Here is a 26,511-nt window from a genome sequence, read left to right on the forward strand (position 1 = left end):
GTTGATAAAATTTTAAAGCATAGCTCATACCCAATATACAATTTAGAAAGCAACATATATCATCTAATTAGGAGATACAAACATATGACCTCTTTAGATAAGTTACCAGAGAACTTTAATAGCCATTTTTAACTTAAAATAAAATGAAATACAGATTTAAACTTCTAGTAGTAATACTACAATATTAGTGTGCACATATTTCTAAACTCTTATTCCCAAATGCATCAATTGAAAGTAATTCTACCAATCATATAACACTTAAATTTAAACATACAGTAATTTAAGTCACATTTTTGGAAGAAAAACTCCATTCTCCTAGACTGCCCCATATCTTTGAAATAGCAGTAAACCATTTGAGTCCTAAAATAGAGGGACAGGCCCCTCAGAGCAAAATGGCAATAGTTCCCATCTCCCCCCCCCCCTAAATTTTGTACTCTTCTCTAGATTTTAAAGTGTAAAGTGGACTTCCTTAGATTTCTCCAAGCCATGTGGAGATGGACCACACTTTTTTTTTTTTTTTAACAGAATCCAGAGTCCCCTGAGAAAAGTTATGATATTCTGAGGGGTTGGGGAACCTAAAGACCTATCTAGAAAGAAATTGAGCCTACAGTTCCTTGGAGAGGCTGGACTGGACATAAGTTCCCACATAGCAGCCCTGGTCATTCCCAGTCCCTTCTAGGGAAAGAAGCTGGAAAGCTTTAGAAAAATTCAAGTTACTTTGCATCAAGATGCCTCACAAACGCTCTAAAATCCCCAAATGGCCACATTCTTTTCTTTGTAACTCAGCCAATTGAGAGAAATATAGAAGACAAAACGGATTCATATTCACATACAAACACAAAGTGCTTTTCAATTCCTTTTCTTTCTGTCTATCATGTAGTTGTTCCTTCCCTACTTCTTGGAGAACCTCTTCTCTTCTGGAATTCCACTTTCTTTACTAGAGTTTTTTGTAAATTTCTCATGTGAACATCCTTCCTGAACCCCAACATGGAGATTTCCACATTTCAGTGATCCTAAATAACTAATATTTACTCATATAGATTTCCTGACATCCCCTCTCTTCCAGAATTATATGAGAAGTATGTCCCAGGAATTCCCACTCCTTGGCGCCATTAAATTCCCCATCTTACTAACCTGTCTGACACCTCAGCCCCTGTAAGACCCCAGCCACCAAAGGACTACTAGATAGTCCATGTAATAATCTTGGTCTGTGCACAGAGTTTTCCTGGCCGCTGTAGAACCTACTCAGTTCCCTTGCTGATTCCTGGATTCATCAGTGACCTTATTTACCAATGTGGTCCTGGGATCCTGAACAGTCTATGGGGGAGGAAAACCAGAGCTGAACCATGAGACTCATCTTCTCATGACTCAAGAGGGCCACCCTGAACTCATAATTTCTGGATCCTGGATGAGCTCCCATTTGTAAGAAAATAAAATCTTATTAAGAACTCCACTGACTCACTGATGAATGCAGGAAAGATTTATTTTGCAATAATGGGTGCCTAGGTGAGTAGAGACATTTTTGAAACTGCAAAGGCAGCATTTTATTTCCTATCCTGAAGCACAAGTCCCTCCCCTGATTCCTCATTAATTGGATATTACACAAGTTATAGGACATGAATCTCCATCCCTCATTACATAGTAAGCCCCTGCCCCCAAGGAGCTTCCATTTTAAAAGGGGAGAAGGTAACAGAGGAGGACTAAGGGCAAAGAACAAAAGATTCTTTTAAAATCTCAGTTCACCACCTCTGATTACAAAAGTCAGTCTCTGCCTCCAAGGTGCTTACATTCTTTTGGGGGAAGATAACAAACCTTCACTCTTGATTATTCCTTGATGTCCTTCTGGGTTTCAGTTTTCTAATTTTATTTCTCCAATTTAATTTTCATAACTGTGGAAACCAAATAAATGTACATTCATTTCTCACATGGAATCATCTCAAGCCACTATGGTCACCATGAGAGGGAAAACAAGGGTGGGGGGTCTCTAGTAAGAATCTACAACTTACATCTCTGAAGCTTCACATACAGAACTTATCGTGATTAATCATCCTATAGATCATATAAAAGTGATTACTATTAATTGGAATAGAGGAGTCCAAATGAATTATTTCTCACACATTTACATTGATAGAGTCACTATGAACTACAAATATTTGGCTTCACTTACCTTTAGACCTGAGATTCTGACTTTTCTGCGATTCTTCTAGTCACTTCTTCAGAGAATGGTTACCGTTTTTTTGTTTATGCATGTATATGTGTATATATGTACACATGTGAGCATATGTATATATGTATATAAAAATTGATTATCAATTGTAGCTTGGGTGAGGGTGGGAGGTCGGTAGGAAATGGAAAAAATAAAGTAATAAATGCATAGCAGAGTAGAAAAGAAAACTTACAGGGAAGCCAAGAAAAAATGGATAGTTCAATACCATATGTATTTACTATATAAGCTTTCTTGAAATGGAAATTTGTTTTATATTTAGAATCCTCTCTTACATTCTACTGTGTACATGGCAATGAATTTTTTCTTACTTTTTAGTCAAGTTTAAAAGAAATAATCTTTTTTAAAAAAAGAAATGCAAATCAAGGCATTTTTGAGATTCTACCTCAAAGAACAACTGTTGGAGAGATTGAAGGGGAAAGCAGGTACACTAGAATATCTTTGGGTTTGTTGGTGTTGAGTCATTTCCATCATGTCCATCTCTCTGTGACTTCATCTGGGATTTTTTTGGCAAAAATTCTAGAGTGGTTTGTCCATTTCCTTCTCCATATCATTTAACAGATGTAGAAACTGAATCAAATAGGGATGAGTGAAGTCACTCTTAACTTAACTTAACTTAACTTGACTTAACTTAAGTCAGTTAACCTTGGTCACAGAGCTAATAAGTGTCTAAAGGTCATATATAAACTCATGAAGATAAGTTTTCCTGATTCCAGGCCCAGTGCTCTAATTCACTTTGCTACATACAATTGTGGATTGCTTTATTCATTCCAGAAAACAACTTGTAACTATGCCCAGAAAGTTACAAAAAGGTGCATGATTTTTGACCTTTCTACTAGGACTATACCATAAAAAGGTCAAAGAAAGAAAAGAAAACTTTAATATATAAAATATTCATAGTAGTAAAAATTCCTGGAAGCATCTATTGTGAAACAGGTACATAAACTGTGGTTCATAAATGCAATAGAATATTATTGTGTCACAAATGACAAAATGGTTTGGAGGAAAATAAGATCTCTATAAATTGATTTGGAGCAGTATTAAAAGAAGTATTTATACAATGATATTAAAATTAAAGAGAAAATTAACTTTAGAAGACTAGAATTCTAATCAATATGAAAAAGTCAAGGAGACTGAAGATGAAACACACCAGTCAACTCCTCCTGCCAGAAAAGTAATGAATTTTAAATTCATTTTTAGACATGGTCAATGTAGGAATTTATTTGTGTGATGAGAATTTTTTTCTTTTTTTCCTCCTTTCTTTTTTTTCTAAAAATTTACTCAGTGGGGAAAATAGAAGAAAAAAAAGGGATAGATTATAACTTCTCCTAAAATAAATGTAGTTTAAAAAAATCTATATTAGAATTTTAACCTTTTGTAATTAGATTGCATAATAATATCCTGCGTCTAGAAGCAAAAATTACATTCTTATAAAAATATATTTAAATTATCTTTAAAACTAAGTTTTAAATAGTATGACTTTCCCCCCTAGTCATTTGTAGCTAGTAATAAAAGCCCAAGTATTTTTTAAAATTCAGATTTCTAGGCACTAAGAAAAAAAATGATTTTTAGATTCAACTCATAGCAATGTGCAAAACCCAGCAAAACTTGTTACAATCAAAATTACATATTGATTTTCACTTGAAGTTTAAAAACTTAATTGATCTTTGCCTATACATTAGGTTACAGGATTTAGAAGAGAAACATAAGATTTTAATATTGAAATTCAATTCAATTGGTGTTAACACTATCAACCCATATTTATATTCCAATAGGAAGATGTTTATAATATAGTTACTGATAATTATAAATAATGAATCTTGTTATAATGGTCCTATAATTTGCATTTGCAATGATTATTGCTATTGGGTTGGAACCAATAATTTTTCTATAATTTTAACTTTGAATAGTGCAAATTGAAATACAAGTGATCACAAGATTTATTGTTGGCACTAATTGGCACCTACATATATTTACTTTAAAATTCACATTTTTCTTATTTTTCCTTAACATTATTAGTTTATTTAATTTTTTTAGTTTATTTTTAAGTTTTTTATTTTCAAAATATATGCAAAGATGATTTTCAACATACATTGCAAAACCTTATATTCAAATTTTTTCTCTTTTCTTTCCCCCAATCCCTCCACTAGACAGCAAGTAATTCAATGTATTTTAAACATATGCAGTTCTTCTATACATATTTCCACACTTATCATGCTGCACAAGAAAAATCATATTGAAAAGGAAAAAAAATGAGAAAGAAAACAAAAAGCAAGTAAACAACAACAAAAATGGTGAAAATGTTATGTTGTGCTCCACACTCAGTTCCCACAGTCCTCTCTCTGGGTGTAGATGGCTCTCTTTATCTATCACAAGATCATTGGAAATGGCCTGAATTACCTTATTATTGAAAAGAGCCACATTCATCAGAATTGATCATCGTATAGTGTTGTTGCTGCCATGAACAATGAATCCTGGTTCTGCTCACTTCACTTAGCATCAGTTCCTATAAGTCTCTCCAGACCTCTCTGAAATCATCCTGCTGATCATTTCTTATAAAACAATAATAATCCATAACATTCATATACCATAACTTATTCATGCATTCTCCAATTCATGGGCATCCACTCAGTGTCCAGTTCATTGCCACTGCAAAAATGGCTGCTACAAACATTTTTGCACATGTGGGTCCTTTTCTTTTTTTTTCTTTTTACAATCTCTTTGGGATACACTGCCCACATTAGTTTAAGAAGATACAAGTTTTAATACTAGCTCTGCTTCTTAGTGTATAGCCTTAGAAAAATCACTTATTTCTCTGGATCTGTTTTCTTATCTGTGAAATGAAGGCTTTAGCTAATTCTCTTGTCCTTTCCAGTTCCTTATGACCTACATACAGAGTGACCTTTCTCTATTCTCCTCAAACCTTTTTTTTCTTTTACATTTTTCTTTTATTTTTGTTACTTTTGAGTTCCAAGTTATCTCCCTCTGTCCCTCCCAGCCCTGTACTAGAAAAAGCCAACATTTGACACAGATAGATACACACAGAAACTATACTACATACTTTCATATATCAATTTTTTCACTGGAAATAAAAGGTATCTTCCTTCCTAAGTTTTTTGCAGTTGATTTGAATATTCATATTACTCAGAATACCTGTCATTCAGTTACTCTTCCAACAATATTGCTGTTACTATATATAATATTTTCTTGCTTTTCATTTTATTCTTCATTATTTCATTCAAGTTTTTCTAAAAGTCAACCTGCTCATCATTTGTGTGTATGTGCATGTATGTATGTGTGTGTATGTATGTATTGTCACCTTATTTAAACTCATGTACAGAGTACATCATATGAAATGTCAGACTGGATGAATCAAAAGCTGGAATTAGGGTTGCTGGGAGAAATCTCTGCTCTTTTGGGAAGGTAAGCACTTCCTTTCCCTCCCTCCCCCAATAGTATTTTATTTTTGCAAGTACACATAAAAATAGTTTTCAACATTCATTTTTGTAAGATTTTATATTCCAAATTTTTTTCTCTCCCTCTTTTACTTCCCCTTCACCCAAGAAAGTAAGTAATCATATTGCTAAAAGATGTATAATCCTTTTAAATATATTTCTATATTTATCATGTTGTGCAAGAAAAATCAGACCAAAAGAGGGGAAAAAACCATGAGAAAGAAAAAGCAAACAAAGAAAAGTGAAAATAGTATGCTTCAATTTATATTCAGTCTGTATAAGTCTGGATCCAGGTAGTATTTTCCATTTCAAGTCTATTGGAAATGTTTTGAATCACTGCATTGCTGAGAAGAACCAAGACCATCACAGTTATATATAACTGATATAACCTTGCTATTATTTGTACAATGATCTCTTGGTTCTATTCACTTCACTTAGCATCATTTCATGTAAGTCTTTCCAGACTTTTCTGAAATCAACCTGCTCATCATTTCTAATAGTATAGAAGTATTCCGTCACAATTAAATACCATAACTTGTAGCCACTCCCTAATTGACAGACAATCCCTCAATTTCCAATTCACTATTTGACAAAAACTGCTGGGAAAAAACTAGTATGGCAGAAACTAGGCATTGACCCACACATAACACCGTATACCAAGATAAGGTTGAAATAGGTTCATGATTTAGATATAAACAATGATATTATAAACTAATTAGAAGAATAGTTTACCTCTCAGACCTGTGGAGGAGTGTAAAGGGCTGAAACTCTGAGTTTATGCACTGGAATCAGACAAGAGGGCACTTAAGGCTAACTACAGATTGGACAATACTCTATTAGCATAGGCTTTGGAAAATGGTCCTTCCCACTATTCTGTGCTGGTTCAATCTTTTGGTGTATGCAGAGAATTGTGGGAAGGATGAGGGGGTGGAGTAAGACAAGCCAGGGTCACTTTGGCGGTAGAGGAAGAGAAGGAGGGTCTTGTGTCCATCTTGTTCACTTCTACCCCATAAAGACCAAGGACTTTTGCTTATCCTGATTCCAGCTGATTCTAAGGTATCCAGGGTGCTAACTGGTCTTCACATTTAGTGCCCAAAGTGTGGACCAAGGACTCTAATTTCACTGAAGAAGTCCCCAGTGACCAGGAAATAATTGGATGAGTATTTTAATAGACAACCAGGGAATTACTTTGTTAAGGGCTAAACCTTTTCTAACTGAAATGAGGCAGATCTTAGGAAAATATTTCCCCCCTAATCCCAACTCCAACTCCACCCCGAGGGGGCACTATAGAAAGCATACTCAAGTTGATCAAGGGACAAGGCTTACTTGTAACTTGGGAGCAGATCATTGGACTCTTGGGTACATTAGAATGAATGTCCCCTTGGTTCTTAAAGGAAGAAGATATTGAGGCAGATAATTGGAAACTAGTAGGAAATCAACTATGTGAATACTGCAATGATAAAGGTCCTCATTCAATTTCCAAGGAAGCATTCTATATTTACAACATAATACAATTGGCCTTAAAGAATCCTGTAAGTTATAGAAAAAAAAAAAAAATTAAGAACAGTCAGATGAGGAAATGTGAGGAAAATGAGGAGGACAAAGGACAGATTAATGGCAATATCACCAGAGGGCATGAGGAGTTAAGTGATGTTGAAGAGCACTGTGATTCTCATTCTCACAAGGCAGCTTCAACCCCGCCTAAACCAGAGCAGGTTATTGACCCTCCCCCATCAACTCCACCTTCTGGGATAGATGAAGGAGGAGTAGTGGGAGGGGAAGTGACTCCACCAGCACACCCTCCCCCACCCATCCCAGCTCACCCCCTCCTATGACTAGATTGCAAAAGGCAGTACTTAAAGCCACAGAAGAAGAGCAGGATTTAGCTGATTTGAAAATAGGAATGTATCCTGTGATTCAACAGTTTAACTCTTCAGGTCAAGAAAGTGGAAGATAAACTCCTTTTGATATAGAAATCCTCAAAGACCTAAAAAAGGCTTGCACTCTTTATGGGGCTTCATCAGCTTATGTTAAGATGTTATTACAGAATTTAGCTTATGAAGTCTTAACCCCTAGGGACTGGAAATCTATAGCAAGGACATACTTAGAACCTGGACAAAACTTGTGGCTTTCTGAATATAGTGAGCTCTGTAGGGACAGAGTGAGAAAACAGAGTGGGAGAACAAGACCCAATACCCCGTGTCCAAAATACAACAGAGGCTTCCATTGGGCATCAGAATGTAGACTGATTCAGGGAAAACGGGATGAGGGGCCCAGCCCCAGGGCCCAAGGCAAAAAATAATTGGGGCATGATGGCAGCTGATGCTACACTCAGAGAGTGCCTAGAGGTCCAGTACCTAGACATGACCAATCAGCCAGGAAGCCATCTGATGAGAGAAAGGGATTACAGTTGGGGAGAGTAGAGTTGTATGCAGCTGGGACTACTGAGATACCCCCTAGAGAGGTGAAATCTGTTCCTCTCCAGCCTATGGATCCCTTGTCTCCAGGAACAATAGGCTTGATCATTTCACCTCCTGAGAGTACGTACAAAACAGTGTCCATCCATACACTGATGTGGGAAACTGGGGAATGTGTAGATAATATCCCAGTCACTAATATAGGTAGACAATATATGACTTATCAACCATGAGAAATAGTAGCATCCATCAAGTTTACTGATACAGGCTCCTTTTTTTATTTTTAAAAAAATTTTTTATTATAGCTTTTTATTTATAAGATATATGCATAGGTAATTTTTCAGCATTGACAGTTGCAAATCCTTTTGTTCCAACTTCTTCCTTCCTTCCCCTCCCCCCCTCCCCCAGATGGCAGGTTGACCAATACATGTTAAATATGATAAAGTTAAATACAATATATGTATACATGTCCAAACAGTTATTTTGCTGTACAAAAGGAATCGGACTTTGAAATTGTGTACAATTAGCCTGTGAAGGAAATAAAAAATGCAGGTGGACAAAAATAGAGGGATTGGGAATTCTATGTAGTGGTTCATAGTCATCTCCCAGAGTTCTTTCCCTGGGTGTAGCTGGTTCAGTTCATTACTGCTCTATTGGAACTGATTAAGTTCAGCTGATATACACTTCTAATAAGCAATCTGGTGATAGTCTCCCAGATTCTGATTTCCAACAACAAAATCCAGGAATATGCTGGACAGCAGCTGTGACAGCTGACCAATCTATGCTCAATATCTATATAAATGGCCTACCATTAGAAGGACTGGTAGACACAGGTGCAGATCGTACAGTCATTAGAAGTGCCAACTGGCCCAGTCACCAGCCAAAGATTAAAGCAGACACCTACATGTCTGGTGTAGGAGGATCAATAGCAGCTGAAATTAGTGCTACCCCTTTGAAATGGACTTTTGAAGGTGAAACAGGAGTTTTTAACTCCTTTTATAGTTGAAAAAATCCCCATCAATCTGCAGGGAAGAGACATTTTACAACAATTAGGATTACAAAGAGTACTTTGGTTTTTTAGACAGGGCTTCTGTTGAAGGCCTGCCAACACTTTCACCTGTTCCTATCTAATAGAAAACTGATAACACCAGTGTGGATAGAACAGTGGCCCTTAGGTAGTGATAAAATTCAGGCCTTATTAGATATAGTACAGGAGCAACTTGACCAAGGACACTTACCACCTTCTCTAAGTCCTTGGAATTCCCCAGTATTTGTTGTAAGAAAGAAATCTGGAAAATGGAGGATATTGACAGAGTTAAGAAAGGTAAATGAAGAGATGGAAACTATGGGAATTCTTCAGCCTGGACTTCCATCTCCTACTCAGTTGCCTAGAGAATGGCCTCTTTGGGTTATAGACATTAAGGATTATTTCTATTCTATCCCTCTAGATAAGGAGGATATGAAAAGATTTGCCTTTTCAGTGCCCAGTGTTAACTTAGCTGAGCCTTATAAAAGATATGAATGGATAGTTTTGCCACAGGGAATGAAAAACAGCCCTACTATGTATCAAATGTATGTTGTTGCTGCTCTTATTCCAGTAAGAAAAACATTTCCAAAAGTTACGTTATTACATTACCTGGATGCTATATTGGATGTGCACCTGGGGAACAAATGTTAGAAGCATGTCTATGAAAGATCATAGAAACACTAAGGAACTACAAATTGCACATAGCTCCAGAAAAGACACGCTCCTTTTCAATATTTAGGATATGAATATACCCTAAGGTGCTTACAGTACAAAAACTTTCCTTAAGAACAGAAAAGCTAAATACCTTAAATGACTTTCAGAAATTGATAGGAGATATCCAATGGATGCATCCAATGTTAGGTTTGACTACCTATCAATTACAACCATTATATGACATTTTAAGGGGAGACAGTGCTTTAAACTCACCACGCCAGCTTACAAAAGATCAAGAGGCTTTGAGAGAAGTTGAACTGGCTTTATCCAATGTGGTTGAAAGAGTCACTCAAAAACCTTTGGAAATATCAGTTTTTGCTACACAAGAGACACCCACAGCAGCCCTTCATCAAAGAGACAGTGTGATAGAGTGGGTGAACCTTCCAGCACAACTAGAACAAAGCCTTACTCCTTACCCAGTGCTTATAGCTAGAATTTTATTAAAGTCCATTAAGCAAGCAGTACAATTATCTGGGACAAGACCTGACAAGATATATACCTTTTATACAATGCACAAATTAATGTATGCTGTGAAACCATCCCAGAGTGGCAAATTTTATTAGCCATGGCCCCAAATTTTGCACATGGGTCTCCATTAAAGATAACCAGACTGTTATATAATTGGCAATGGATTCTTGAAGAAAAGGTTTCTAAAGTTCCTCTTAAAGGACCAATTATCTTTACAGATGCACCCAAACATTATATTTGTGCTGTGTACTTTCGTGACTTAACTATAAAAAGAGTAGTCAGAACTCCTTTTCAGTCCACTCAGCAGAATGTATTGTATGCAAAAATTCTAGCTCTTACTTATTATCCAGGAAATATATATATATATAATATCTGATTCAGCTATTCAATAGGTGTGGTACAAAGAATCTCCACAGCCCAAATAAAATTTGTAGCCTCTAGTATATATCAGCTCTTTAAGGAACTTCAAGAGCAAGTGAGAAAGCATCCAGGTAAGATTTATATCTTGCATGTCCACTCTCATAGTGGACTTCCAGGTCCTATTTTTGATGGTAATTCAAAGGCAGATTAGCCTTTTAACTATGTTGGCCAATACTCCTTTATTTCAGGAAACCCAAGAATCTCATTCTAAATATCATCGGGATGTTTGAGCTTTATGTTTACAATTTGGAGTAACAAGAGAGGAAGCTAGGAGCACAGTAAAAGCTTGTATGGCTTGCCTTCATTTCCATGCTCCTATACTACCTCCAGGGAAGAACCCTTGTGGTTTGAGACCCAATGAAATTTGGCAAATGGATGTGACCCATTATAAATCTTTTGGTCATCTATCTTTTATCCATGTTGTGTAGACACCTTTTTAGGATTCTCTTTTGCAATATCAGCAGCAAAAGAGACAGCCTGAGTGGTCACTGAATTCCTTATACAACCATTTGCAATTATGGGTGTGCCACAAGCCATAAAAACAGACAATGGGCCTCCATATACTTCTAAACATTTTGCACACTTTTGTGCACAGTATCAGATTTTACACACCACTGGCATACCCTTTAATGCTCAAGGACAGGCAATAGTAGAGAGGAGAAACAGAGACATTAAGATGCTCCTCCAAAAACAAAAGAAAGGGGAAGCCACAGGTAACCCCAGAGAACTTCTAAATCTAGCTCTTTATACTATTAACTTCTTGATTTTTGACAAAGATGCACTGCCCTGGAAGGGCAGTGTCCAGTGTGAGCAGCTCTACTATCTTTAGATAATCATCAGGTAGAGAGATCCAGAAAGTGGTGAATGGAAGGGACCAGATAGGCTAACTGCTTGGGGGAAAGGGTTTGCTTGTATCTCTACAGATGGAAAAGGAATCAGATAGGTGCCAACGAGCCACATTCATCTTGTCCATTGGAGAGAGACAGAGCAGACCCTTGAAACAGAGAAGACCCAAGAAACAGCAGGTGGTTCCATTGCTGACTGTGCCCACCACTGAAAGAGCCTGGCAGTTATGGCGTTTGACTCATGGACATCAAAAATTGTTGGACTTCAAAACCCTCAGGAATCATTGGAATCCCTGAGACATGATAAGACTGTTGTAGGACTTGAAAACCCTCAGGAATCATTGGATTCTCTGAGATATGATAAGATTGTTGTAGAACTTGAAAACCCTCAGGAATCATTGGATTTTCTGAGAAATGATAAAACTGTTTCAGGACTTCAAAATATGCAGGAATCATTGGATTCCCTAACACATAAAAAGACTGTTGCAGGACTTCAAAAATTGTGGGGAACATTGGATTCCCTGACACGTGAAGCAATGGACAATTTATTGGTTTTGGTCTATCTCTTGGCTGCTGAGGAGACGTATGTGTGATTGTTATTTACATTCCCTCCTTCTAGGACTTCTGGAAATCTTTTACAATACTATGTTGATTTATATTGTTTGTTATACCACTACCTGCATGTACAATTCATATTTGTTACACCACATTGACCCTGCACCGGCTGTGGGGAGAGTCATCACTAATAGCCTGTGCGTTATTGCTATGTGCTTGTGTAATACCTTCTATGCTGATGGGTTTGTGCATACCTATTTCTAATTAAGACCCTTCAGCCCAGAAACCTGCTAGCAATCTTCACTTCCCTTTGGTGTTTTTCATTTCCCTTCCTGAGATGTCAGGGAGGGCATGATCATCTCCTTTTTGGGGTTCTCACCTCCCTGAGAAGTCAGGGATGGCATGACCACCTGTGTTCTAAAGCAAGAGAAAGCTGGAGATGTAAAGGGCTGAAACTCTTGAGTGGATGCACTGGAATCAGACAATTGAGCACTTAAGGCTAATTACCGATTAGACAATAATCTATTAGCATATGCTTGGAAAATGGCCCTTCCCACTATTCTGTGCTGGCTCAATCTTTTATTGTATACAGATAATTGTAGGAGGGATTAGGGGATGGAGTAAAACAAACCAGAGTCACTTTCGGGAGGTCATGGAGAGCTTGTGTCCATCCCCTTCACTTCTCCCCTAAAGATCAAGAATAAAGACCAAGGACTTTTGCTTATCTTGACTCCGGCTGATTCTAGGTAGCCAGGGTGCTAACTTGGTCTTCACAGAGGAGGAAGGAATTTGTGATCAAAGAAGAACTAGAGATCATTATTGATTGCAAAATAGATAATTTTGATTATATTGAATTAAAAAGGTTTTGTACAAACAAAACTAATGCAGACAAGAAGGTTAACAATAAACTGGGAAAACATTTTTACATTCAAAGGTTCTGATAAAGGCCTCATTTCTAAAATATACAAAGAACTGACTCAAATTTATAATCGTTCAAGCCAGTACAAAAAAGAGCTGCTCTAAATATATAGGTTCTTTTCCTTTCCTTGATCACTTTGGGGAACAGGCTTAACAGTAGTATTAATAAGCAAACGGATACATAGTTGTGTAACACTTTGGGCATAATTCCAGATTGCTCTTCAAAATGATTGGGTATTGTGTCCTGCGTAAAACAAAACATATTGTTGCTTTCTAGAGCCCCCATTTTGGGGTGATTAAAATATACCTTCCTAGTGGAGAAGTGATGAAGCGGGACTCCTGAGGATAGGGGGAAAATGGAGTCTGTTTATTTCAAGGGTTTTCCCCTTTATATAATGTAACAAAAACAACACTGCTCATGTGGGACCACCTAAACAACTTGCTATTGTACCTAGTTTGCCACCTGGTATCACTCAGCTTCAATCTCAACACAGGTTGTCACTGCCCCGACTTCTCAGGAAGGCCAAGAGCCCTTAGGAGAGATGGGGAGCCGGACCAGACATTGTTAGCAGGTTCCTGCTGGGCTGAAGGGTCTTATACCTTACCCAGAGTTTCCTCACTGACTGTGACCCTCTAAAGTTGGGTCTGTTCCAAGTGTATATCAGTATACTGAATTTCCACATCCCCTCCTACAATTGTCATTTCCACCAATTTAATAGATTCAGGAAAGTACCTCAAAATTGTTTTAAGTTGCTTTCTTTAAGGATAATAATTTAGAGCATTTTTCCATTTGTCTATATATAGCCCTGATTTCTTCTTCCAAAAACTACCTGTCTTACGAGTTTTAATTCTCTGTATATTTGAGATTATAAGGCCTTTATTCAAGAAACAGAATAGGAAAAATTTCCCCTGATTTTCTGCTTTCCTTCTAATCTTGGCTACAATGGTTTTATTTGTATAAAACCTTTTTAATTTAATGCAATCAAAATTATCCTTTTTATGTCCCACAGTGCTCTTGTTCATTCATAAATTCTTCTATCAATAATTTTTTAAAAAATGTAATTTAGTTAAAATTTTTAAAAGTACATTTCTTTATGAATCATGTTGGGAGAGAAAAATCAGGACAAAAGGGAAAAACCATGGGAGAGGAAAAAAAAAAAAAGTGAACATAGCATGTGCTGATTTACATTCAATCTTCACAGTTGTTTTTTTTCTGGATGCAGATGGCATTTTCCATCCAAAGTTTATTGGGAATGCCTTGGATCCATTCATAAATCTTAAAGGTAGTAAGTATATTCTATGTTCTTATGCTTCCCTTTATGTCTAGGTCATGTATACATCTTATCTTGGTAAATGGTATAAAATATTAGTCTATACCTACTTCCTCCAAGGTTGCTTTCCAGTTTTCCCAACAAAATTTTTTTTTTTTACCAGATAGTGAGTTTTTATCCCCAAAGCTTAAATCTTTACATTTATCTAGTGCGAAGTTACTATATTAATTTGCATTATGTATTGTATACCTTTTCTGTTCCACTGATACATCATTCTATTTCTTAGCCAGTACCAAATAGTTTTGAAAAGTACCACCTTCTACTATAGTTTAAGATCAGGTACTACTATACCCTTTTCTTTTGTATTTTCCCCCATTAATTCCTTTGATATTCTTGACCTTTTTTGTTCTTTCAAGTGAATTTAATTTTTTCTAGATCAATAATTTTTGGTTGAGATAGCACTAAGTTTAGGTGGAATTGTCATTTTAATAATATTGGCTAAGCTCATGCATGAAGAATTAATATTTCTCCAATTATTTTAATGACTTTATTTGCATAAAAAGTGTTTTATAATTACATTCACATAGTTCCTGGCTATGTCTTGACAGATATACTCCCAGGTATTTTACATTGTCTACAGTTATTTTAAATGAAATATACCATCTCTTCTTGCAGGGTTTTATTGGTGATCTCTAAAATGCTAATTTTATAGGTATATTTTATTTTATGCTATTCTGCTAAGTAAATAATTGTTTCAACTAATTTAGTTCAATCTCTAGGATTTTCCAAGTATACTGTCAGATCTGCAAAGAGTTTCCCATTTCCCATTCTGATTCCTTCAATTTCTTTTTCTTCTCTTATTACTATTGTTAACATTTTTAGTATAATATTAAATAACATTGGCAATAATGGGTATTCTTGTTTCATATCTGATTTTATAGAGAAAGCTTCTAATTTATTATAGCTACTACAGAGAAGTAATATTTCTTATAACTTTAAGGAGAAATCTATTTAAAATACCTATGCCTTCAACTGTTTTTTAACGAGTATTGTATTTTATCAAAAGCTTTTTTGCTTCTATTGCGATAATTATTTTTATTGCTTAGTCAGCTTCAAACTAGCTTATACCCTCTCCTCTTTCCCCCTCATTGAGAGACTTTACAACGTTTCCTTATAGAAACTTACTCCACTGGCATAGCCTTTGAGAATTCAGGGTCACCTCCATGCCACAGAGAACTAGAGTAAATGATTTCATCAGCCATTAACGAACTTCAAAGTAGTCAAGTATTCAGAGAATTTTCTGATTAGTCATATGGCAAGGTAAGAGATGATAAGTTCCAGGAGGAAATGTTTGTACTTTTTACTGTATCTTTTCAATAAATATCTCTATCACAGCTGATTCATCTTAATAGGCTAAACAATATTAGCTACTAATTACTGACAATTGATGTTGAAGATAACAAGGAAAATATCAGATTACTAATTATATATCTAGGTTTTGGGGTTTGTGGGGGGAAGCAATTGGGGTTAAGTGACTTGTCCAGGATCATACAGCTAATTGTCAAGTGCCTGAAGCCAAACTTGAACCCAGGTTCTCCTGACTCAAAGGAGTGATACTCGTTCTACTGCATCACCTAGCTTCCCTTCATATCTAGGTTCTTCAAGTTATTTTTCTTCCATGAAAGCTTTTTAATCTTTCACTACTTGCTCCATGCCAAAGCAAATTTCTTACTTTTTTAGGATTCAAATTCATCTATTCCAATCTATTTTATAAAAATGATGGTTTTATATAACAAATACATATATCTAAGCAGTCATAAATAAATAAGCATATAGAATTTATACTCTTTCTATAGCTTGACCTTTGTCACCCAAAGCAAGGTAAGATTTCTTTTAGATTTATATATATATATATATAATTTTTTTTTTCTTTTCACCGAGGCAATTGGGGTTAAGGTACTTGCCCAGAATCACACAGCTAATTAGTGTTGTGTTGTGTCTGAAGCCAAATTTGAACTCAGGTCCTCCTGACTTCAGGGCTGGTACTCTATCCATTGCGCCACCTACTGCCCCCACATTTTATATTTTACATTATATTTATATTAAAAGGGAAATGGGAAAGTGAGGAACAAAGCTTTTTGAGCTCCAACTTCTTAACGGTCTATTAAGGAGAAGTGAGTTGACATGCTATTTTGGAAAGGAAAATATGGAATACATAGGCATTTCCAAACAGAAGGAAATTATTTGGAGAGAATAGTTTAATGAATAAAGTTGAGAACAAGGGCAAATAACAAATGGATTATTTTTTGTCCCTAATCCCACCTTTCTACTTATTTCCCATTTTGTTGTGTGTGTATGTCAGAGATGGAGAGAGATATGAATAGTTCACTTTCCTAAATTCTCAATTTCGGTATCATCTTAAATTCCCTATATCTCTTGCATCTTTCTCTTTCCCTCAACTCACCACCAATTTCATTCAGGCCTTCATCATCTCTCACTTATACCAATTTAACAGCTTCCTAAATGTACTTTGCTTCCAGTCTCTTTCTCCTCCAATATACCCTTCACCAACATGCCACATTTATTTTCCGAAGGCACAAGTCTTACTTTCTTGCTCAGAGACCTTCAGTGACTTCCTATGACTGCTAGAATAATAATACAAACCTTAGCCAGCCATTCAAAGCCCTCTACTTTTCATACTGATTTCATATTGTTTGTTTTTTTGTTTTGATTCAGTCAGTCTTAACACTTGTTTGCCATACTCAGAATCCATGCCTTTGTAAAAGTTGTCTCCATGCTAAGGATATATTACTTTATCTTGAAATTCTTACCTTCCTACTGTATTCTAGGTAGGTCATCTCCTCTGAGAAATATTTCTAATCTCCCTCCCCCTTTTGGTTAGCACCCTCTTCCTTTTCAGATATTAATTATATTTATATGTATATATGTCATATGTCCTCAAAAAAAAGTAAGATCCTTGAAGACAGTTTTTGTATTTGTCCTCATATCTCCAGAACTTAGCAGTCTTGCACATATTAGATACTTAGTAATTTTTTTGTTGAACTGAATCAGATGCAATCTTTTCTGTGGCAAGTAGTTTGAATACTTAACCCATTAAAAGCCAAGTAAGGAAAAGGTTAATTCTTATTCGTTAACTATAATTTAAATGTTTAATTAGAACTTTTCTAGTAAATATGATATGTAGCATTTTATTTCTTCCATTCATCAACTAATATTTGGAATCTCATTCCAGAAAAATCTGATTGGGAGAGGGACTTCACCCATTATGAAACTGATATAAGAAATCCCCAGAAGAGGGAACTCTGCTTCTTTTCTGTGAAGTTTTAGAGAGTTACATTGAGCAATGAGAGGTGATTTGCCCAGGGTCATTCAACTATTGTCTCAGAAGTGAGATCTGAGACAAGGTTTTCCCAGCTCCAAGGTCAGTTTTCTTTTCATTCAACTTGGATCTTTTTTCCTTCTCAATTAATATAAGATGTTTGAGGGAAACAAAGTCAGTAGTCAAAATCGTCCTATTCAAAAAGTTCTTAAATGAATATTTGGGATTGAGATGTTCTTTGTATAATTCAGCTTTTAGTGTAAAGTCCTCTCGCAGCAATAAAGAACATTTGATTTACTTCACTAATAGGTATGTCTTTTAAGGCTGGAACAGCTTTTTCTTGAGATTTCTTCTGTGACTGATTTTTGGTATAATTATCTGCAAAAAAAAAAAAAAAATTAAATAGAAAACATTGCTTAAATCTAATGCTCTTGTTCAATCAATCAGTATCTGTGAGGTGAATGCAGGCCCCAAACACTGTCATTTTGGTCTTTATTTTGCACCAATTAGTAACCAATTAGTACACCAATGTAATGTGACTCACTAGAACAAATACATAAGCAAATATAATTTATATAGACTGGGTAAATGTCACATAGCTATAGCCATTTCTATTTTTCAAATGTATTATAATAAAATGCAAATTAATTTAGAAGTGTTATCAAATCATAGTAGTCTTTTTGTCAATATATATTTTTCTAATTAATATATATTAGTATTACAATTTCCATCATAAGTGATCTGAAAATGTTTTTTGAAATTAAAAGTTCTTGTACTTTAAAAAGGTGGAGAATCAGCGATCTAAATCATAGTTTCTGATATTAATCAAGATCAACAACATAGTTCAATAGGCAAAAGGAACACAATTTATCTTATTGCAAATCATTAAGATGATAATACAGTATTTTACATATTCAGCAATAAAGTCTTAAAATTTACTTTAAAAAACCCTAAAACATAAAGATAAAAATTTAAAAGGCATTATATTAATACATTAATTCTCCCATATCTAGTTTGCAAGAAGAACTGACATTTTGCCAGTATAGGAATGATTTTTTAAGTCAGTTTTCCCTCATGAAAAAGCACACTTCTCACAAGAGCAGAAGTGCATCTAAGTGCTATGCTTACTGAAGTTAATAGCCCCCAAATTTTGAGTTTGTTATTATTTATGCAAATATTTATAAATAATTTTGTCTTGTAGTCATTAAAGTTATGGGAGATAAGGAACATGCCTTGGGAGGTTATCATGGAAGACATTTTACCACTAAAATTCAAATTCTTCTTTTTAAAAAACTCTTGTTATTTTAAAAAGTACATATTCTCATAGAGCAGCTAGATGGTGCAATGGATGGAGTACTTGACCTGGCATCAGGAAGACTCATTTTCATGAGTTCAAATCTAAATGCACAGCCTACTAGCTATGTGACCCTAAATAAGTCACTTTACCCTGTTTGCCTTAGTTTCCTCATTTGTAAAATAAATGTTGGAGAAGGCAAACCATTCCAGTGTCTTTGCCAAGAAAATCCCAAATGGGGTGACAAAGAATCAGACATGATTGGAAATGACTAAACAACAACAAACAAAATATATTCGTATGATAATCAACACTCTCCAAACAAAAGCAGGAAACCTAATTTTTTCCAAACAATTTCCTAAATGTGGATGAAACTGTTTTTAGATTTGGTGTAGTAAAAGCAGAAAGAATACTGGAATTAGACTTAATAGCCTGGGGTTTGAGATTCACCACTGTAATGTAATTGAAGAACTATGGTGAAGAGATTAGTTCCCAGAAGGCAGGGATGGGAACAAATACTTAAAGTTGCCAAAGACTGAATTTAGGCTTGATCTTAAGAAAAACTCACAAATAATTAAAGTAGATTGGGCTGCCTCCAGAAGCATGAAATCTCTATTAAAATTATTGATTGGATGACCACTTGGATATTTTGAAGTGGGGATCAGATATGGTTTAGACTACATGCACACTAAGGTCTCTATCAAATCTAAGACCCTGTGTTAACAACTTTTAGCCTCAGTTTCTTCATCTAGAATAGTGGGATGATAAAATGTGTCATATTTGTTCATGGAGTTTCTTCATTTTCTTCATTCAAGAGCAAGTGAAAAAATGATATAACACTATAAAACTATATAACACTATTAAAACATAAGATAGGTATGATTATTGTTATTAGAGCAAAATTATAAGAATATGACAGTATTACTGTCATAAAATATGAAATCAATCATCTTCAATAATATAATAGCTTATACCAAAATCACTATTTATACTGTGATTTAAGATCTGCAAAGTACTGTATATACTTTATCTCACTTGATTCTCATAACCATATTGTGAGGTAGTTACTGTTATTATTATTTCCATTTTACAAATGAAGAAATTGAAGCTGAAAGAGGTTAAAAGACTCATTCAGGAGTCACATAGCTAAGCATGTGGGGAGGGAAATAAACTCAGTTCTTCCTGACTCCAGGTCCAGAACTCTTAGGTACCACACTGCCTAAGTGCCTTATTATATTAATATTTTTCAGTTTTTTGCTAAACTTTATGATGTGTATACTTATTGTGTATCTAATTTATATTTTAATGTACTTAACATCTACTGGTCATCCTGCCATCTGGAGGAGGGGGTGGGGGGGTAAGAGGTGAAAAAGTGGAACAAGAGGTTTGGCAATTGTTTAATGATGTAAAGTTACCCATGCATATATCCTGTAAATAAAAGGCTATTAAATAAAATAAATAAATAAATAAACTTTATGATGATCTGATCTAATCATTATGTAAATTTAAATTTACCTGTGACTGTATGAATAGAATCCAGTGGAGAAGTATTCACCATATTAATTCCAAATAATAATATGTAAGTAATTACTAAAGTAATAAGGAGGTAGACTGGCAAAGCAACTGCCCAATACCTGTAGAACAGAATATTAAAGTAAATAATACATATTTTTTAAAATTATAATTCTTAAAGTACCAAAAGCCACCTCTGTTGACCGCTGGCATCTGGTAAAATTTTCATGCTTTGCTAGTATTTAATATTATTAAAGAGGCATTAAAAAGAAACAATCAGCATTTAGATTTTTAACCAAAATACATAACTCCTTACAATGACAGTAAAATGAACTTTACTTTTTACTAAGGGTATATTTTCAACTTACTTTTGAGGCCAATATGTTAGTCCTATGGAGTTTAACCAAGTCTCAGGAATAAATGCCCACACAAGATAGAGTACTGTACAAAAGGAAAAAATATTAAGAATATCATAAATAAGAACATATTCTATCTTAATGTCTTTAATGTCTTACTCGAGATCTTAACCAGGAAATCTGCTTTTATCATGACAGCTAAAAATAATCTTTCCATCTTCTGATAGGAAAGAAAGAAGACTTTTCAAGGGATGGACCTTTGTCTTCTTGGTACTTTTATCAAAAGGTCTTGAACTAAAGTTATTTATGCATATGTATTTTCCTCCACTAGTTAGCTTCAAGGACAAAATATTATTCATCTTGGTATAACCCACTAAGAACAAGAGTTGGATAATCAGACTATCTCTGTAACATCAATTTGGCAGCTGTGTACAAGAAATACAAGTACGCAGGTGAGTGGCTAGTGACAGTAAGGGTCCAATTCAAGTGTAACAAATTTCTAGTGGGGTTAGGTAACCTCTGAGGACCTGACTTGATTAGAATGCTCCAAGCAGCCAAAGGACAAGGTCAAGGGCTAGCCAGACCTAAAAGGATTTATAAAGCTTGTCCTAATGTTGAAACTAATATTGATCTGTGGTGTGCTTATTAGGTGAAGATTATGTGAATTCATCTGAGTATGTAACTGACTGAGTCAAGCAAAGTATCATATGACAAAGACTCAACTCAAACGTGTTGAGGACATTTACCTATTCATGGTAACATGGGACTAAATGAGTCAAGACCCTACAGATGCTAGTTCAGATACTTCAAAACTATAGGTAAAGAGAACCAGGGACAAATTCCTTCTGCCTGGAAAAGTAATGAGATAATGGAAGGGATATAAGCTGGACTGATAAATGAACCTCACCATTAGAAGAAAGACAAGATACAGTATTTCTTCTGTTAAAAGAATGGAAGAGATCATCAAATATGTGCCAGGTGTACCATACAAAAGAATGTAACTTTAGGAATAGAGAAATTGAGAACTACAGGATTATCTTTAGAAAAAGGAAATGGGGGCAACAAAAGAGGTCCCCATAGTCCTCTAAAACAATAATCGCAACTCTTAGTCTTTCCTCATGCATTTTCTTCCACCTTACACAAATGGGATATGAGTATCTAGCTTTTCAGCCACAGGTGAACCTGCAGCTGAACATTGCCCCTGAGGGGAGGCAGCAAGAAGTTCGCCAGCATGACTTCCATCTGCCCCAAAAGGACATCTCGATTCACCAGGAGACTTCAACTTCCTGGTATTATAGTCTTATTTAGCCTCGGGTGAGAAGACTCCCAACCTTCCTCTGGCCCCATGTCTGCTCTGCATGTCTTCTAAATTCTGCTCTGCCTGTCTTCTGAGGGAAGGCTGCTATCTGTGCCAGCACAAGGCAATTTCCACATCTAGCTGCCAGCTTGAGTTTCCATTAGGAATGTGGAGAAACTTTGGTGCAATCAATAAACAAATATTTATTAGGCACTAGACATTATGCTAAAAACTGGGTACAAAGAGAGGGGGGGAAAAAGCCCTGCCATCAAGGAGTTCACAATTTAAAAGGAGACAATAAATCAACAAATATATACAAACAAGTTATATACAGAATAAACAGGAAATAATTAAGAGAAGTACTCTACTCTAGACTTAAGAGGGGTTTTATTAGTTGGGACTTAAATGCATCTAGGGCAGCCAGCAGGTGAAGATAGACAGGGATCAGCATGAGGGAAACTGGAGAAAATGCCTGGAGAAAAGAGATGGAGTGTTTTGTTTGCGGGCCAGCAAGAAGGCCCCTGTTACTGGATGAACAAGTATGTGGCTGGGATTAGGTGTAGGAACACTGGAAGAAGGGGAGGCTGGAGGTTACAAAAGGATCTGAAAGACAGAATCTTGTATTTGATCCTTGAGGTGATTCAGAGTCACAGAGTGGTGGGGGTGACAAGTTGAATGCTTTAGGAAAATCACTTCGATGGCTGAATGGATGATGGTCTGGATTAAGGAGAGACCTGTGGCAGGCTAACTCACCAGCAGGCTACAAAGAGCAGAAGAGGATGAAAGAAGCAAGCAAGGATTTTTTTCAGACTGGGGGAAACATGGGAGCACTATAGGTAGTATAGACAGTGTTGAGAGAGAGATTAAAAGTGATAATCTGTCTGAAGAGAAAAGAAGCAGGGGATTACTTGAGCAAATAGAGCAGTTAGCTTAGATAAACAGTAAGGTCATTTCATCATGTGAGCTGGGCAAAGGAAAAGACAGTACCAGAATGCATAATGAGTGATGAAATAGAGAGGAGAGAATAGGGAACTTGGGACAAATGGCTTCAATTTTTCTGAAGATATGAGGCAAGATTCTCACCTGAGAGGGTGGAGGAAGAGGGAACCTTGGATGGTTTGAGAAGATATGAAAAGGTTTAGAAAAGCTGGGAGTAGTAAGTGACATGATAATCGTGAGGTAAGGACTCAAGAGAGGAGGACAGTGCTGGATTGGTTTACCAAAGGGTCAAGATAAGAAGAGGAGAAAGTGGCTAGTGCAGGGGAGATAGTCTAAGAGACTAGAAATCACAGTCTGGAAAAAGACTAGAGTTTTGTAAAGGAAAGCAGAGGGAGAAATGAAAAGCCAAGAGATCACATTACAAATTTAAAGAATTTTAAAACATAAAGCAGTATACTTGTGGATGATAGCAAGATCAAAAGAATGACCATCTTTGTATGTGGCTGAAGTGAGGTAAAGGAATAGCTCATAAGAAGTAAAAAGTTTGAGTAATTGAATGGTTAGGGTGGTAGAGGGAGAGTCAATTTATATGTTGAAGTCCCCTAGGATGAGGGCAGGAATTGGGGAAGAGAGAAAAACTGTGAGCCAGGAAGGAAGGACAGTGACCTAAAGTGAGGAGAGATATGCAGACAACCGTTACCAGGATTTTGATTAAAATGAACCTCAAAGAAGAAGAGGTTACTGCATGACAAAAGGAATGGAGAGAATATGGAGGTGGCGATTACCCACCTCATGAAGAGGTAGCTGGCACTGGAAAGGATGGTTAGGGAGGCTGGGTCATCAGGGGGTAGAAAGATTTGAACAGACAGAAGAAGTGAGAGAGAAAAAGATTTAGGATGAAGAGAAATTTGTTGCCTATGGACTAAGTATTCCAGAGAATACAATGGAAGAGCTGGATGGCATCTGGTTGAAACTTTGAGTGGAAGGATGGAGGAGGATGGCAATAAGGAATCAGGAGATAAGGTGGAAGGAATGGAGTTTAGATGATGACCTATAGGAGTTCAGAATCATTGGGATGTGAAGGGTGTGACCAGGTGTTAAAGTGTTCCTCTCTGAATGAAAGGTGTCATTCAACTTCCTAAATGAGGTATTGCAGGAGCCAAATGTAATACCAGATGTTTACTAACTGACTACAGTCAAGAGTACTAAGTTCATATCCTGGTGTTCATTACCTATGTGATCTTGGGAAAGTCATTTATCTCTGGACCACTTCTGAATGAATGTTTTTAAATGCCTAAAATAAAATACAAAGGACTGAAAAAAAAAAAATTCTAGTGGTTGGAGTTCATGAACTACCTTCTGGGCTGTATGTACAAATATCTACCTATACCATTTACTTCAGCTGCAAATTGCTATAAACTGCTCTAGTGGGTTGAGGATGGAAAAGAAGAGATATTTCTTCTATTCTCCTTGCTACACTCTGAAAGAAGAAAAACAGAAATCTGCACTGGTTTATTATCTCACTTTGTTTTCGGATAAAAGAATATCTTTGGTTTTCTAAAAAATTTTATCTCCTTGACTGTGAACCACAACATATTTCCACTCCTTCTGTTTTTGTCCCCTTGCATTTTTGATTTCCTTCTCAGATGACTTTTACCTTATTTCTAAGTCTGAGTTTCCTTGTGCAGCGAAATAACTACATGGATATATAAACATATATTGTGTTTAACATATACTTTAATATATTTAACATGTATTGGTCTACCTGCCATCTAGGGGAAGGGGTGGGGAGGTGGAGAAAAGTTGGAACAGAAGGTTTTGCAAGGATCAGTGCTGGAAAAAATTACCCATGCATGTATCTTGTAAATAAAAAGCTATAATAAAAAAAATTCATCTCCCTGAATTTTAATCATCTAGAGCTCCCAGTTTTCCATTTATAAGATCCCTTCCCCAGAGAAGTTTTTTTTTTTTTATTTTTTTTTTTTTATTACACTATGTGAACTTGATGAGGGCTACCAGGGGATGCTTCCCAGAGAAGTTTTTTTTTTTTTTAATTACATATAAAATCCCTTCAAGGAAGTTCATTCTTAATAGAAAATGTCCTTCCAATTTCTCTACTCCAGATCATTAAATTTGCATGAATAGCTCACCAAATTATTAGCGATTCCCTACATCAATTATATCTTATAACTAAAACTTCTGAAAGACCTAAAGCATTTAACTTTTAATTATATTCCAGTGAGATAGTCAACCAAAATCATAATCATCTTAAAAGTTCAAAAGAACTGTATTTCTTTAGAATGGGACGTTTAGGGAACTCCACAGGTTAAGTCACAGAGCCCACCGTGAGCAGCAGTCACAATACTGTGGAACTGTTCAAACTGCAAACTTTCACTTATAGACCAGAGATTTTCATGACCCCAAATTTCAAAAGCAAATTTCTAGAAAGAGCGAGGGTTTGCTTTGCAAAAGTTACATTTTTCTGAAAAGGTCTGCAATTGATCTTTTGTAATCATCGGGTCCAGATATGATTTCATCGCATTTAGAAATTATCTATAATTTACTAATGCAGATCAGCAATCTGAAAGTAGGTGACCCACTTTTTTTTTTTTTTTTTTTTTTTTTTTTGTGCTGAGGCAATTGGGGTTAAGTGACTTGCGGAGGGTCACACACCTAGGAAGTACTAAGTGTCTGAGGTCGGATCTGAACTCGGGTCTTCCGCCTTTCAAGGCCGGTACTATATCCACTGCGCCACCTAGCGGCCCCTGGTTGTATCTCATTCTGATGTCTTTTAACTTAGAGGTCTCAGCGGCTCACGGTATTATAAAGAAAAAGCAAGAGTTTAGCTCCATAAATTCACGTCGCATTTCCGTATTCAGTCATACTTACTGAACCCACACTGAGAACTTAAGAAAAGAACGAAGCCATAAATCGCTCTTTCTGGCAATGGTGATGGTGAATTTTCAACCATAGTCTCTCTAGCTTTAGGGAACCTGTTGGAAGGAAAGAGAAGACAGCTGGTCACATACGACTGACCTCCTGTAGGGCTCCGCTCTTTCGGGACTGTCTTTCCCTCGGACCCCACCCCTGTGTCCCTTCGCTCGGAGCACACACGGCGGCTTCGCGAGCCGGCGCCTCCCCCCGGGGCTCCCTTTCCCTCGCAGGGCCCGGGGGAGGAGGGAGCTTTGTCCCAGCCTGGGGGGATGCTGCTGAGGAGGAAGCAGAGGTGACAACCTATCAGGGGCACAGTCACTGACATCGTGACGCACCAGTTTTCCTGCGTGCCAGCTTCAGGACCGCTAGGCCGAACTCGTGTGCGCAGCTGCCACCGCGGGAGGCCGGCCGGGAGGGGGCGGGGGGGGGGGCTCCCTACCTAGAGCTTTCCTACGCGACGCGCCGGGACTCTCGGGCGGGGCAGATTGCGGCAGGGGGGGCGGGGAGCGAGGGGGGAGAAATCAG

General features: G+C 36.5%; 1 protein-coding gene across 3 annotated transcripts; it reads right to left on the bottom strand.

Annotated features, from left to right (window-relative positions):
- Nucleotides 1-16,554: 16,554 nt before the first annotated feature.
- Nucleotides 16,555-26,510, bottom strand: PIGP (phosphatidylinositol glycan anchor biosynthesis class P). Of its 3 annotated transcripts, none has more exons than XM_031959272.1 (5): nt 26,426-26,510; nt 25,942-26,045; nt 20,829-20,901; nt 20,464-20,582; nt 16,555-18,032 (listed from the first exon to the last, which is right to left on the bottom strand). In XM_031959272.1, the coding sequence occupies exons 2-5, from the start codon at nt 26,021-26,023 to the stop codon at nt 17,902-17,904; spliced, it is 405 nt and encodes a 134-aa protein (XP_031815132.1). In that variant the 5' UTR covers nt 26,024-26,045; nt 26,426-26,510; the 3' UTR covers nt 16,555-17,901. The 3 variants fall into 3 exon arrangements, with proteins under 3 accessions (XP_031815132.1, XP_012399784.1, XP_031815133.1); XM_012544330.3 differs by lacking the exon at nt 26,426-26,510 and adding an exon at nt 26,322-26,408; XM_031959273.1 differs by lacking the exon at nt 26,426-26,510 and adding an exon at nt 26,287-26,408.
- Nucleotide 26,511: the final 1 nt, after the last annotated feature.

The sequence above is a fragment of the Sarcophilus harrisii genome, chromosome 3, assembly GCF_902635505.1.
Source record: "Sarcophilus harrisii chromosome 3, mSarHar1.11, whole genome shotgun sequence".
Taxonomy (NCBI): domain Eukaryota; kingdom Metazoa; phylum Chordata; class Mammalia; order Dasyuromorphia; family Dasyuridae; genus Sarcophilus; species Sarcophilus harrisii.

Bases quoted from the DNA above. Each gene is read 5' to 3' on its own strand.
- PIGP (XM_031959272.1), bottom strand. From the start codon at position 26,023: ATGGTTGAAAATTCACCATCACCATTGCCAGAAAGAGCGATTTATGGC. The intron at 20,902-25,941 runs GTAAGTATGACT...CCTTTTGTACAG, and splicing joins AAGTTCTCAGTGTGGGTTCA to TACTCTATCTTGTGTGGGCA. The intron at 18,033-20,463 runs GTAAATTTAAAT...TTTTTTTTGCAG, and splicing joins TTCTATTCATACAGTCACAG to ATAATTATACCAAAAATCAG.